A 16,360-nucleotide genomic window follows, 5' to 3' on the forward strand; every position below is an offset into this window, starting at 1 on the left:
GTACTGTCTACTGGTTCACTTAAACATTTAAATATCAAGAAGCGATAAAGACAAGCACAGTGCTCTAAACATATAAGGTTTAAACAGGGTTTTAGGGCTGAGGCCTATTGAGCAGTCTGTTAAATTTGTATAAATTAATTGATTGATATACCTTTATTAGTCCCACAAGGGGAAATTTCATAAGGCACGCAATGGCGGCGCCATCTTACCCTTCGACCATACATACATTACACAAAACATCACATGGGGAAGACAGGTCAGAGAGGTATAAATTAGAGAGTCAGAGAGCAGTTGAAAAAAGCTCTCTTAGCCAAAATAGGCATGACAGAACACAGCCACACACAGAAGGATGACGGCGTTGACATTGACTACGTTCCTCCACAGAGGCACCTCTGAGGTGTCTGTCAGCTTCCTTTGCAGCGCTTCCTCCTCTTCTTTAGTCAGCTTGGGGGCTTTTTTGGTTTCCAGGCCGCAGAAGCACATCACCGCTTTCTTCAAGAAGCCAGGCTCATCATCTGCAAAAGAAGAAACAAGACAAACGAAAGTCTGCATGTATTTGTTTATATGTATGGATGCATATTTACTGTGCTATATTTTACTCTGCTGCGTATGTCAGCTCATTACCGTCTGAGTCCACACTGTTGGAATCTTGGTTATCAGTCCAATCATCCATCTCAAGATCGACCCTCTCCTCTGTACAGTTCCTCAGGCTCCAGCACAGTCGATACAACTAGTCAAACGGCACAAAATGTGGTGAAAAATATTATCAGAAAATTTATCATTTTATTTTACTTCTTAATAACTGATTAAACACAGTTTAACAAGGAGACTCAGCAGATATGAAGGTTAAAGCAAGTTAAATCTCCATACTAGATCAGTCTGGTGGAAGCTGGAGGATGAGGATAGAGGGAAGGTGTGTTAGGAGGCAGCAAGATAGAAGAAAAAAGCAGGAGTGTAGAGGCAACATTAAATGTAGGCTGGTTACAACTATGGCTGGTAAAGGGAGAGAGCTGGAGGATATAATGAAGAAGGTAGATGCATTGTGTGCAAAAGAGTAGATGGAATAGAAGCAAGGCCAAGAGCACTGGAGATGGATTCAAACTAAGAGTATGTGTATACTGTTGTAGAAGTGAAGAGAGTGTCAGACAGGATCATGAGAGGTCGGGAGGTGTTGTAGATGTGGAGAAAGTATATGGTAGGGTATCAAGAGAGGAACTGTTGTATCGCGTGAAGAAGTCATGAGTGGCAGAGAAGTATGTAAGATTAATATGTAAGAGAGCAGTGAAACTACAGTGTCGCGTGCGGTAGAAGTAACAGATGGATGCAAGATGGGGTGGGATTAAGTCGGGGATCAGCTATGAGCCCCTCCTTGTTTACAATGATGGGGTATTTTCAAGAATGCTGACAGTTTTTCCTCACTATTCTGATTGGATCTGAGAAATGCTGCAAACAACACTTCTCTACAACACTAAATTGCTTATATTAATTGAAGCTGATTAATATAAGCAGTGGGTAGGGAGTTCATACCAAGAAGCTTAACAACTTCTGCAACTGGACTGAGCAACCTTCAAAGTATTTACTCATCTTTTGTTCATCATTATAAAGGTAATCACGAAGAAGGAGATCTACTTGAGTCTGTCATGCTTCATAGTCTACCTCACCAGTGGGAGAGGGAGTGTGGCCAGCAAAGGTGCGTGATTTGGTTTGTGTTGACCAAGAGCTTCTAGATCTGAGTTGGGTTTAGTAGAGTGAGATCAATACTATCAAGTTCCACCACAGCACTGGAAGGTGCACTGTAGGTAGGTTCACCATGATCAATTGATCAATAGTTACAGTGTTGGGGGGATGTGCCACTATTCTTAGTTGGGTGTCATTGTGAGTGTTGGGGTTATGTTGAGCTTTTTGGACCTTACTCTGAATAACACTCAATAAACTTGCTTCACCACTACCTCGCACCTAGTTCTTTTAAGTATCTCTGAACCAACTCATTACCGATGTCTTCCTGAGCCACGGCTTGAATGGTTGTAACAGACAAGCAAACAGCAGCATCATCAGGGCTTGGTAGGTCACCAAAGATCTGGATCAGCACTTGACCACATCTGGCTAGTTTGGTTCATCCGAAATCTTTACTGTTAGCTGATGAATATTATCAATGTGCTCCTCTGTGTAAATATCTTCAGTGTCAATCACATAAACTGAGCATTGGCTATCTTACAAATATGTCACAAATATCTGTTTTCCAATCAGAACCTAGATTAACAAAGGCGACTGGAAGTTGCTGCTCTGGGATACCAAGACAAAAAAACAAACAAATAAATAATGGAGTTCATGTGATGGTGGATGTCTGTCAGACTTCATAGGAGAGCAGTATGTTCCTCATCATCATGACAGGAGCAACAAAGAGAAGAAAGTTTCAAGGCTGCGCTAGGCTACAGACATAATACCTCTATGTCATTGATGTGCAGTGTTGGGACTAACGCGTTATTAAGTAACGCTTTACAGTAACTACGTTATTATTGTGGTAACGAGCACGGTAACTAGTTATTATGCCAAAATCAGGAACGCGTTACTCGTTACTGGGATTTAGATAGGGTCGTTACTCGTTACTTCGTGTGGTGGCTATCGCGGAGCTTCCACAGATTCAGTAACATTAGCAAGTGGTGGAGGCCAGCAGGTGGATGAAGGAAAGGGGACGCAGAAGGAAAAGAGACCCGAGGCGGCCGCCGGTCCAAGTGTGAACTGAACTTCAGGTAAGAAGTTATGACCTGCAGTCTCTCTGGGTCAGATATAAACCAAGTTTAGGTGTAGTTTATTTTCGTTATTCTGACTTTTTCCGTACTGCGTGCTAGCTAGCATGACGGAGTTTCTATACAGCTGGGTGGTGCTATGAAGTTAATGATGTTGAACTTTATTTTGTTCATAAGTTATTAGAGTTGCCAACCGTCCTGTCTGGTATTCAGAGAAAATATTAAACGTTTCTTATTGAGGTGAAAAGGAACAGTTTGTCCCGTAATTCAGCTACAATGGAAAAGGCACAAAGCTGGAGTTATTCTGTCTTTGCTGCACAGCTGCCTCTTCTCCTCTCATTCTCCCCCCTCCCTCTCCCGTTTCTACTTCAATCATGAAACTGATCAATGATCAGCTGATCGGCTCTCTTGTTTGTTTATCGCTCACTTTGTGCCGAAAGAGGAAACCAGCGGATGTCGCGCTAAACAACAGCAGCACGTTTAAGCTTGATCAGCTGTTGTTAGAATTTATTTAATATTAATTTCTAGAATCAGCTGATGTTTGCTGGAGCCACAGCTGTAAACCTGCTGGTCATGATATGGTTTGGTTATCTGGTGAGAGGGAAACATGAAGATGAAACCAGGAGATGTCCTTACTGAATCATCAGAGCTGAACAGGTGATGGAGAAACAGGTTTACCTTTTAGGTGACATGAATGAGTTGAAGGGAAGTTATGAACTGTTTCTGAGAGACAAATAACACCAGGATCCTTTTTTAGGTAGCTGACAGCTGGTAACTGTGCAGGTGCGGATCTAGCAAAGTGTTGCCAGGGGGCCAGGTAGGGCATTAACAGGGAAAGGGGGGCACAAAGAAATACTTTTCTTTCTTATTCTCATTTAAAATGTCTAGCTTTTAAAAAATAATAATCTGAATCTTACAACAAACGATTGATAGATTGATGCATATATACCATCAAAACAGTGTACATCACTGTCACAACAGTGTTTGTTTTCATTCAAAGGCTTTATGATTTTTCCTATAATGGTGGGCAGGTCTCTAGTCAAAATGCCCGGGACGATTTTTTTGTCCCAGTCCAGCCCTGTATGCAGCTCATCTGCAGTCTGGTGTTACCTACATCTTCCTATTCAGAAGGCAGAATTTCCGAGTTCTGAGTACAATCGAAAGCACCACGACTGCATTTTTTGTGTTGCATGTAAAAAGCGCACATGACGCTGTGACGTAGGCTAGAATCATGGCAGCAGTCAATGATGGTCCAGGCGTGGGATTTCTCTCGTGGAAATATGCACATTATCTTTTCCTTTCTATTGGTAGGTGGCACAGTGCACTTGTGGCAAGTAAGCAAGCTAGAAGACTGGCAACGTTATGGAAGAAACACATTAACAAGGGAATTCTGAGTAAAACCAAAGTTACTTTCTCTAGTAACTAGTTACTTTGAAAGTAACGAGTAACTTGAAGTAACTGAGTAACTTTTGAGAGAAGTAACTAGTAATGTAACTAAGTTACTATTTTAAAGTAACTTACCCAACACTGTTGATGTGTGATCAATGACCATGAAATCTCATGCTCTATACAACAATTTATAGGTGCATTGGTATTTTGGTGTCTTAAATTAAAAACTTACATGTTTGTCGTCAATAGGTTTGGTCATGAGAGACACTGCCAGCATGACGATGCCGGAGATGACAAACAGAATGAGCCCAAAGTAAAGGTAGTGAACTCCACATATGATAGTGGGACAGTTACTGGGGATAGCACAGCTACCTGTCCCATAAATAAACTCTGTAATCATCCTGCTCAAGCCCATACACAGCCCAATTATGAGGCCATAAAATGCACCCTGTGGAAAGAAAGAAAAAAGGACAAATATTACTTTTTATCGAAATAGTTTTAAAAAGTTTAAAGGTTATGCTAAGCAAGCCTACCGCAAACATGAGCGAGACAGATAAATATGAAGGCATGCCGGCTCGGACGTCGCCTGGATCAACAAGGTCCGCGTCAGGTGTTGAGGAACCAGGGCACCCTGATGAAAAGTGGGCTACTGGAACAAGAAGGCATCAGTGGTCAAGAGATAAAAACAGAGCGTTGTTGGAATGCTACTACGCAAGTAACCCCAGCGGAAGGGGCTACATGAATAGGATGAGGGACCTATGGATTCTTCGATACCCAACATCCACAATGACGGCGAAACAACTAGTAGCTCAGTGTTCCAACATTCAAAAGAAGGTGACGAGGTGCAACACAAATGCTACGGCAAGGAGGAGTCAGGATGTCAGGTGGGGGGGGGAAAGATATCATCACCCCCACCCGAGATTGGGTACATCGCCCCAAGTGCGATAGGAGAAGGATCGTTGAGTGCGAGAGGAACTGACCTGAAAAATAGGATCATGGCCAAGCTTGAAACCTGGATCCCCCGTAGCCGGTTACCAAGATTACGTGAAGTACCCTCTGAAGGTCTGCTAGATGATGTTAATGCAGCACTACGGACAATACCTACAACCACGATTACCGACACTAACAAGCTGATCTACAATACGGCAGCAGTGATCAGTGAGATGCTTGGCTACAAGTTGAACAGCCACAAGGGGCAGTACCCTCCATGGAGAAGGAGGGTAGAGGGCAAGATCAAAGTAGCACGGAGGGAGGTTAGCCAACTAACGGAGTTGCAGAAAGGTGCGACAAAGAAGGTGCATAAGAAATACAGCAAGCTGTCCATACCTGAGGCCTTGGAAACTGCCAAGCAAAGACTCACAGCCTTGGCCAGCCGCTTGAGGAGGTACACCAGAGAGATAGAAGGCAGGAGAATAAACCAGCTGTTCTCCACAGAACCAGCAAAGGTGTACTCTCAGTGGCAAGGGAACAATAAGAGAACAGCACCACCAAGGCTGGAGATGGAGCAATACTGGAAGAGCATATGGGAGAAGGACGTAACCCATAACGGCAATGCTCAGTGGCTAGTGGATCTGAGGGCAGACCACAGCGACCTCCCTGAACAGGGTCCAGTAACCAGTGGCAGATATCCAAGAAAGGGTCTCCAGTATGAAGAGTTGGACAGCACTAGGGCCCGACATGGTTCACGCCTACTGGCTAAAGAAGCTGACTGCACTCCACGAGCGTCTGGCAGCACAAATGAACCAGCTGCTAGTTAACGAGAGACACCCAGAATGGCTAACCAAAGGTCGGACGGTCCTGATCCCCAAGGACCCCAAGAAGGGACCGGTCCCCTCCAACTACCGACCAATAACCTGCCTCAGTACTACATGGAAGCTCCTGTCAGGCATCATATCGGCTAAGATGAACAGGCACATGGGTCAATACATGAGCGGGACACAGAAAGGAATTGGCAAGAATACCAGAGGCGCAAAACACTAGCTACTGGTAGAAAGAACAGTCAGCCGAGACTGCAAGACCAGACTGACCAACCTGTGCACTGCCTGGATTGATTACAAGAAGGCCTATGACTCAGTGCCCCACAGCTGGATACTGGAATGCCTAGAATTGTACAAGATCAATGGGACCCTAAGAGCCTTCATCAGGAACTCAATGGGGATATGGCGTACAACACTAGAGGCCAACTCCAAGCCCATAGCACAAGTCACCATCAAGTGCGGGATCTACCAAGGAGATGCTCTGTCCCAACTGCTGTTCTGCATAGGCCTGAACCCCCTCAGTGAGATCATTAACAAGACTGGCTACGGATACCGACTACCTGCTCAACATTTGGCAATAAAACCCTTTCTGATTCTGATACGGAACGGAGCAGTTGTCAGCCACCTCCTGTACATGGATGACATCAAGCTGTATGCCAAGAGTGAACGAGACATCGATTCACTGATCCACACTACCAGGCTATACAGCAATGACATTGGAATGTCGTTCGGACTGGAGAAGTGTAGTCGGATGGTAACAAAGAGAGGGAAGGTAGTCAGAACTGAGGGGATTGAACTACCAGAAGGCAACATTGCAGACATAGAGGACAGTTACAAGTACCTGGGGATCCCGCAGGCGAATGGGAACCATGAAGAGGCCGCTAGAAAAGCTGCAACCACCAAGTACCTGCAGTGGGTCAGGCAAGTCCTGAGGAGTCAGCTGACTGGTAAGAACAAGATCCGGGCCATCAACACGTACCAGCAGGGTACCGTGATCAGGTACCCTGCTGGGGTAATAGGCTGGCCAAAGGAGGAGATAGAAGCCACTGACATAAAGACAAGAAAGCTCCTTACCATGCATGGAGGGTTTCACCCCAAGTCCAGCACCCTGAGGCTGTACGCTAAGCGGAAGGAAGGGGGCCGGGGACTGGTGAGTGTCAGCACCACAGTCCAGGATGAGACAACGAACATCCAAGAATACATTGGGAAGATGGCCCCAACTGACCGAGTGCTCAGTGAATACCTCAGGCAGCAGAAACCCAAGAAAGAGGAGGGAGATGAGGAACCATCATGGAAGGACAGGCCCCCGCACGGTATGTACCACCGGCAGATAGAGGAGGTGGCTGATATCCAGAAATCCTACCAGTGGCTGGACAAAGCTGGACTGAAAGACAGCACAGAGGCACTAATCATGGCAGCACAAGAACAAGCTCTGAGTACAAGATCCATAGAGGCTGGGGTCTATCACACCAGGCAAGACCCCAGGTGCAGGCTGTGTAAAGATGCCCCAGAGACAATCCAGCACATAACAGCAGGGTGCAAGATGCTAGCAGGCAAGGCATACATGGAACGCCATAACCAAGTGGCCGGCATAGTGTACAGGAACATCTGTGCCGAGTATAACCTGGAAGTTCTGAGGTCAAAATGGGAGATGCCCCCAAGGGTGGTGGTGAATGACTGAGCTAAGATCCTGTGGGACTTCCAGATACAGACGGACAAAATGGTGGTGGCTAACCAACCGGAAATAGTGGTGGTAGACAAACAGAAGAAGACGGCCGTAGTGATCGATGTAGCGGTTCTGAATGGCAGCAATATCAGGAAGAAGGAACACGAGAAGCTGGAGAAATATCAAGGGCTCAGAGAAGAGCTCGAGAGGATGTGGAGGGTGAAGGTAACGGTGGTCCCCGTGGTAATCGGAGCACTAGGTGCGGTGACTCCCAAGCTAGGCGAGTGGCTCCAGCAGATCCCGGGAATAACATCGGAGATCTCTGTCCAGAAGAGCGCAGTCCTGGGAACAGCTAAGATACTGCGCAGGACCCTCAAGCTCCCAGGCCTCTGGTAGAGGACCCAAGCTTGAAGGATAAACCGCCCGCAGGGGCGTGCTGGGTGTTTTTTTTATATATATATATCATAATAATCTGACAATACTATAATATTGGCCATATTATATTTACATTACCACAGTGAGATGACTTCAGTCTCATGAACAACATTAACTAATTGTTATTTACTAACTAATCTTAAATGACTGTTCAGCACAGAAATGAAGCCCAACAATCATGTTTACAGTCCTGTGGTCTCAGCCTCAGATACTCAACTAATCAAAGTGATGTCATGACAAAAATGAATGACCAACAAAACATTTTTTCTCCTTCATTTCTGTCAAACAATGCTGTATGTAACGTGTCTCGCGGTTAGTATCATGGTTGCTAGGCAACCTGAACAGCGCGACGAAGCGTATACCGTCCCATTTCACAAGCCTCTCACTTCCGCACTTCTCGTACTTATAGTACGCACCGTACGTAGTACGTGTAGTGCGCGTACTTCAAGCGTGCAGACCCTGAATTGGGACACAGCCTGAGTGAGTGATTCGTTCGCTCTATGATTCAGCACAGGAGGGAGGGGGTGAGTGAGTCCTGAGTGATTCGTTTACGCTTACGATTCAGCACAGGAGGGAGGGGGTTAGTGAGTCCTGAGTGATTCGCTTAGGCTTACAATTCAGCACAGGAAGGAGGGGGTTAGTGAGTGAGTGAGTGATTCGTTGGCTCTATGATTCAGCACAAGAGGGAGGGGGTGAGCGAGTCCTGAGTGATTCGCTTACGATTCAGTACAGGAAGGGAGGGGTGAGTAGCTCAAATTACAAAGTACTGAATATTATGTCACTTATTTATGCGCAAATGTTTTTATAATGAAGAACATTAAAACATGTTGGCCACATGTCTGGAAAGTTATGTGGCATTAGCGATGTTTGTACTAACTTGGTTTTAAAGCCTTTACTTCAAAATATACGCCGTTCAATAATTGACTTTAATCTTACAGAGAATGTGATGATTTTGTGGATAATTAAAGTCAGTCATATATCCACAAACACAACAAGCTGAAAGTCAGTGATGCTGCTCGGTTTGCAGTCCTGAATATCACGGCACAAGCAGGATCCACTGCACTGTTAATGTTAGCTATGTTATATTGCTGCCTCTGTTCGGTGGTGTCGAGCCAAACGGACTTTAACATGTGTTTGAATGAGCTGACGGTTCACTCGTTAAGCTGAAAGAAAGATGCTTTAATCACAGCAGTCACACATGTGTCCACTGTACCATCTGGGAACTCTTCTTGTTTTGTAATATCACAAACACTAAATCCTTCTTCTTTTGTGCTGTTTTGTAGCAGTGTATACACCTGAGACTGTCACCTGTCTGTCTGTCCTGCACTCTCTCTCTTTTTCTTTCTCTCTGATTGTGTAATGTATTTATGTATTTATAAGTCACAGAGGTGGGACCAAGTCATTGTTTTGCAAGTCTCAAGTAAGTCTCAAGTCTTTATCTTCAAGTCTCAAGTCAAGTCTCAAGTAATGTCAGGCAAGTCAGAGTCGAGTCTCAAGTCACTGGTGTAAAAGTCCAAGTAAAGTCACAAGTCTGAAATTTTGAATTTCAAGTCCTTTCGAGTCTTTAAAAAAAAAACGAAAAAAGCATGTTGCAGTTATATGCTAAATGTAAATATTAGACCATGTAATTTTTAAATCTGTGTTTTTCTCAACACATAACAAAATAGTGAACTTAGAAAATATACACAAATTGTGAAATTGCACCTCTTTAAAATGCAGCTCAATTAAACCTAGCTCCAAGAATAATTTTCACCGACAGTTCTGAGATAAGCTGCATGTTATTCTTGGATGCGGTTGTAGGACCGGCTTTAAAATCGCATGACAAAAATATCATACACATTAAAAAAAACTGCATCACCAACGTAGCCTGGACAACATTTGCTAGTTAGATGAAGTCAGCTATCTCATCCTAGCATATTTATATTTATATTTATAATTATACGCTTCTTGGAGTGAGTGCATACACTCATGAAGTTTAGTAACTTCCGGTCACTGCAACAAGCCCAGGTACAGTTTACCGACGGATGGGTACAGGACCTTGAAATGCACCGTGTAGAACGAAAGACCATCGTACGTATCATAAGTTTACCAGTCTCACAAATCGTCTTCATAAATACACATTCGTTAACCGTTTATTAATAGGACCTTTGAGCTCAACGGTAATTAATTAGCAGTGGAAATAATTTCTGGTAGCATCACAGAAATGTAACAGTGACAATAATACTGTATGCTGTAATCGTACTGGGCAATTAGTGATACAAAAAACCTGTTTTATCCTGTGAATAAAAGTATATGTTTTTGTCAATGTACCATAATAACAGAAGCGAAACGCAATATTGTGTCAGGACAATTCACTATTTATGCACAATAAATAAAGGAGCATAGCGCGACAATTTCTGTTCAGCGCCAGACTTGCTTGTAACCTATATCACCAATTATGTTAAGAAAATGACGTATTAACTACTAAAAAACACTGACCTTCGTGTAAATGCTTGGAGCAGACTAACCTGTGAGCTGGAGTGTTCTGGGACGTTATATTTGGTCTTTGAATGGCTGCAATCCAGGCCACCCGTCGCCTCTTTGTTACTTCGGAAACATGGCTCGAACAATTTCTCTTCAACGAGGTAATCCGATAACAACCGATCTCTTTACCCGTCGGCTTCCCGTGGCTGTCATGCGACCGGCTATTGCAGTTAATAATACAACGGCTTCTTGACATTTTTGTGTTTCTTTTTATCGCTGTGTGACTGATTTCAATTGAAAGCCTGCGTGCGCTAGTACCTCTTGCCACGAGTTCCCAGAATCCTTTGCGGTTCTACCCGTGAATGACGTCACATTTTCAATCTCTATATAATATGCATGTTAAATTTTATATTTGGGGTAAAATATCAAGTCTTTTCAAGTAAACCGGTTCAAGTCCAATTCAAGTCCCAGGTCATTGGTGTAAAAGTCCAAGTCAAGTCACAAGTCTTAGAACATTTTTTCAAGTCAAGTCTAAAGTCATAAAATTAATGACTCGAGTCTGACTCGAGTCCAAGTCATGTGACTCGAGTCCACACCTCTGATAAGTCACACTTGTGTTTGAATCCTGCAGCTTATCACACATTTGATTTCCATGTGTGACAACTGCAAGTGTCCAGAGTGAAGACAGACTGAGAGACCCACTGCTGCACGTCATCTGTGAGGCTTTGCACCCCTGATGATCCACCAGGACAAACTCAGCAGTGTGTGAGGAAGATGAGGAGGAAGAGCCAGCAGCAGCTGACAGATGGAGAGAATAGACAGACCGTTCCCTGTTTGTGAAGAACTGCTAGAAAAGTTTAGAATCACTAATTGTCCGTCCTGAATCAGTCTTATTAGGTAATGTTCAAATAATTTTATCATTCCAGTGTTTTCAGTGTGGGAGAAAGTACTCAGGGCCTTCAAGTTACACACTATGAAAGGCAGCAACAAGTTTAATGTTCAGAAACCTAAAGTATGTATCAGCAGCAGAATGGACCTAAAAATAAATGTTTGTTCCAGTTCTATGAAGCTTTGAGTATTTTGGATTAGTAGCACTGCTGTGTTTGTTGCATCATATTGCTGTAATTGTTTATATGCTTTATATATTCTGAGGTAAGTTGATCTATAGTGTTACATCAGATTCTATAAGGATGTTATGTGTTTGTATACTTTCTGCCCAGTTTGACCCATTTAGCAGAAGCCAGCCTGTTTAAGGCTCTGATATCTATTTTGTATGACTTAAAGCAGTTATGACATGGTCTGATTTTCTCACCCAATAAAGGAATATTTCATATATCAGTCTACTCTTCATTTTATCAGAAACAGTTATCACAGCTTGTACATTTTCTTTTTATAAATATATGTAAGCAATGAGCCAAATTTAGTAATGCCAACATACTGAAGGAACAACATTTGTCTCTTATATATGATACACCTATATATGCACTGTCAAAGATACTTGTCTTTGAGTGAAGATTTAAGGTGATAAGACATATAAATAACTGCAACTTGAATCTGTACTGAAGCTCAGTATTTGACACAGAGTTCATGTTCACTGCTGTAATAGCTAATAATGATTAATATAATAACTATAATATTGGCCATATTATATTTACATTACCAAAGTGATATGACTTTAGTCTCATGAACAACATTAGCTAATTGTTATTTACTAACTAATCTTAAATGACTGTTCAGTACAGAAATGAAGCCCAAAAATCATGTTTTACTGTCCTGTGGTCTCAGCCTCAGATACTTATCAAATCACACAAAGCTCTTGTAGAAACAAACAAACAAATGAACAAAATATGTTCTCCTTCATTTCTGTCAAACAAAGCTGTATGACACGTTTCCAGCGGTTAGTATCATGGTTGCTAGGCAACCTGGGAAGCGCGACGGAAACTAGACCGTCCCATACAGACAAACTTGCCGTTTATTTTGCAAATCGAGCTCAACACTGCCCCTAGCGTTCTGGAGCACTTCCGTTGTGTTTTGGGGTTTGCATGTGCTTTGTCTGTAGGGGCCACCGTATGTAACTACTCATTCTTTAAAACTTGTAATTGTGGATGTGTTGTTACAAAACAGCAACAGAAGGCCAATTCAGGCTTATCCTAGTTCATGGCAATCAACCACAGCAACTCAGCAAAGATAAATCAACATTGAAGAAAGAGAGCGATTGTGTGTGTGTGTGTGTGTGTGTGTGTGTGTGTGTGTGTGTGTGTGCGTGTGCGTGTGTGTGTGTGTGTGTGGCGTGTGTCTACATCTCCACATACGGCCTTGAGAGGACTTTACCCCAGTCATAATATAACTGTAGATATTGCTTCTTGGGTAGTTTATGAGGAAAATGTCTGTTTGTAAGTTCAGTAAAATAGGAAATGATTTTTTCCCCGTGTACAAACCTGTGACAGTGTACAGTGCCGTAATCGCTAGAAGTGCAATAACAGCGAGATAGATATTCAACCCAAGTGCCTGTTGGATAAAAATTGCACCAGACAAAATGTCTGCCTGAATGGGGAGAAAAAAAAGTAGGATTTCATTTAGGATCATCCAAAACAGGCACAATAGAAATATTCTCTGCTTTTCTTTCAGGAACTTACTGAGATTTTGGTGAAGACATACAAGACAAGGGAGAGAAGAGAGAGATAAATGCAAATGCGCTGTCCTCCGAACCTCTTCTTCAAGTACTCAGGCATGGTGATGATCTAAATACATCCACAAAACATGAGATTTTACTCATTAATCATTGCTTATTTATAAAGGGTAAATAAATATATATATGAGGGCTTTTGTTTACCCCAGCTCTAATGTAGATGGGCACAAAGATCCATCCCAGGATAACAATCACAAAAAGAGACTGAAACACACAAGAAATATGCAATAATCAGGAACCCTGTTTCCTTTCATCCTTTTTTCCTCTGCACAATGGAGCGCTCATAAAAATCAATAAACTATGAGCTGACATGAACTGATTCAGTATCAGAGGCGAGGAAATTATTTTAAATAAAAACTGATAATGAATCAGTGGCTCAGGAACAGTTACTCACATTCCATTCAAATCCACCAATGGCTATTCCTGAAGCTGCGCCAGTACCAGCAATTCCTACGAAATGGACACTGCCAATATTGCTGGCAAACAGCGATGCTCCGATCTGTGGAGAGCACAGTTCAATCTGTCAGTAGGTCCATTTGTAAATTAAGGAGACTTAAGAATTCATTCAAGAATCAACTTGGTTATGCTTTTTATGCTAGCCCACATCTCAGTATATTGTATAAATTGTAAATGATTTACACATTTGATTACTCAGAAGTAATGATGATGATTTGTTAATCTCATATAACCTCATAAATCATATTTATATGGGACTTTACTAGTCTTAATCTCTGTTCAAAACTAGACTTTTTGTAGCCCATCCATCGCCACAGTTGGCGAGGGGCTATTGCCAAGCACATGCACTGTCATGCAGAACTCTGTCACATCTTTTGCAAGGTCATTGTCACAGTACCAGAGAAAGTGTAAGTAATTTCGGTGATCGTCCCTTACAGTAAAGCAGTAGAACATCTGTTTCACATCTGCAGTTATTGCTATGGGCTCTTTTAGAAACTGCAGTAGCACACCAACCAAAGTGTTGTTCAAGTCTGGACCAAAAGGACATCATTCAATGACTCCCCCTCGTGTTTGGCACTTGAGTCAAAAACAACCCTTACTTGTCCAGGCTTTTGCAGATGGTATACTCCAAACAATGGAAGATACCAGCACTCTTCCTCAGGCTTCAAAACACTCTTCATGGCCAAAGGTTTCACCTCTACTGGGCACTTGTATCAAACCATCAAGTGAGAGCCAGCACCCCACTTTTTTTTAACAAGGTTTTTTGCATTGCTACAGTATTTAACTGTCTTCCCACACACATTGCACACAGCATAATTTATATGCTGAACATAAACGCAGTTATAATCTGTGAACAAAGTCAAGACTGAGTGTTTTGTGGTCTGTTTTGTGCCTTGGGTATCTCACTGACTCACATTCTTGTGGAGCCTTAGCACGCACTTGAATGAGAGGCGGAAGGCGATTGTAGTTCCTATCCAAAGGGTATTGCCAAATGTCCCGCTAATTGTGGAGTTTACTTTTGTCTGTAAGTCATATTTAAATTAAAAATGTAAAAAATTTAAAATTAGAAAAGTGTAATCAAATTAGTTATTGATATTTTCATATGGGAATTGATCCTGCAACATGAAACGCTGGTAATGGAAGCATTGATAGTTCAGGACCGCTCCACACATCACTACCCCTCAGTCAGTCAGTGAGATGATATACAGCGGTGAATATGACTGACACCCATAAACAAAGCAGCATCTGGCTGCAGTTTAAAGAAGCAGACACTAACTAAGTGGAGAAACCGCATCAGCCCATCCAAGCTGAGGCATTTGATTTTTCTGAATGTCAACCTGCACTGAGGACAAACTGTTTGGCTACTGAACAGCTACCTTGGCTCTGTTTCTGTTCTGTGGATTTGTTTGCAGCGTTTTGTTTTTGTGTGAACAAATGCACAAAATTATGCAATTACAAGGTTTCTCATAAAAACACTCAATGCAAAAGGGTTTGTCAACACACAAAGCATTCATATTTGCCAAATAAGGCTAAAATGTGAGGCTACAGATGATAATAAATGAAGAGCCGTTTGGGAGCCAAAAGAGCCAGCTCTTCTTTGGGAGACAAGCCACAAGAGCAGGACTCTGAAAAGGTCTGAAAACGAACTTCCCACCACTACTAGCTGGGCATAACAAGCTTCCCAAGTGCCAACTGTGGCCCCAAGAGGGTGCCAAATCATACAAAACAAAATCTTAATAACACATTCCAGCTATAAGAACACAATCACTAATTAACCTAACATGCATTTTTTAGGATTATAAGATGAAACCAGGCACCTGGGAAAACCCTGTGCATTCAACATGCTTTATGTGTAGTCATAATTTGACCACGCATTCATACAGCACATTATCTATCTCACATCCATGGTCCATGTAGAATGATCAGCTAACCTTAAATGCATGTCTTTAGACTACAGGTGGAAGCTGGATACCTGGAGGCAGAGGGAGAACATGCAAACTCACACAGAATGGCACAGCTAGGATTTGAACCTGGGGGACACTCTTGCTATGACGTGACTATGATAACCACCACTGTACCATAAAATGTTTCTTTTATGATAGCTTACATCACATTGTTTTCCATTTGAACACAGCAATAAAAAATTGTTAATGGCTCTAAATGCAGGAAGAATACTGTAAAGGATCTAATTCTAAATATCAAGATACTCACCGGCCACCATACCATACTCCTCCCTGCAAGGAAGAAGCCACCTACAGTGGATCTGTTAGTGTGGACCATAGACTGTAACAGGACAAAGGCACGTTTTTAGAAAATCCTTAAATATGTGCAAAACTGTAACAGACTACATTGAAGGAACAAAGACATCCAGACTAAAGAGGAGAAGAAAAACATGGCTTGTTAACAGCACTCAGTCACTCGACGTGGAAATGTTCAAACTGTGCCCAAAGTGTCAATATTTTGTATGGCAATCATTATTTCCAACACTGGCTTAACTCTGTTGGGCATGGAGTTCACCAGAGCTTCACAGGTTGCCATTACAATGCTCTTTCACTCCTCAATGATGACATCATGGAGCTGGTGGATGTTAGAGACCTTGCGCTCCTCCAACTTCCATTTGTGGATGCCCCAGAGATGCTGAAAAGGGTTTAAGTCTGAAGACATGTTTGGCCAGTTAAGTACCTTTACCCTCAGTTTATTCAGCAAGGCACTGGTCTTTTTGGAGGTGTGTGTAGGGTTGTTTTCATGTTGGAATACT

General features: G+C 42.6%; 1 protein-coding gene across 1 annotated transcript; it reads right to left on the minus strand.

Annotated features, from left to right (window-relative positions):
• Positions 1-306: 306 nt before the first annotated feature.
• On the minus strand, positions 307-16,266 carry LOC146570769 (sodium/glucose cotransporter 1-like). The gene is made up of 10 exons (XM_085279503.1): positions 16,157-16,266; positions 15,962-15,998; positions 15,814-15,885; positions 13,541-13,645; positions 13,291-13,350; positions 13,094-13,198; positions 12,789-13,001; positions 4,369-4,584; positions 625-730; positions 307-515 (listed from the first exon to the last, which is right to left on the minus strand). Exons 1-10 carry the CDS (start codon positions 16,264-16,266, stop codon positions 307-309), a joined length of 1,233 nt encoding a protein of 410 aa, XP_085135629.1.
• Positions 16,267-16,360: the final 94 nt, after the last annotated feature.

The sequence above is a fragment of the Mchenga conophoros genome, linkage group LG7 (assembly GCF_057382185.1).
Source record: "Mchenga conophoros isolate Kocher_MC1m ecotype Shallow Benthic linkage group LG7, M_conophoros_male_GT1.1, whole genome shotgun sequence".
Lineage (NCBI taxonomy): Eukaryota > Metazoa > Chordata > Actinopteri > Cichliformes > Cichlidae > Mchenga > Mchenga conophoros.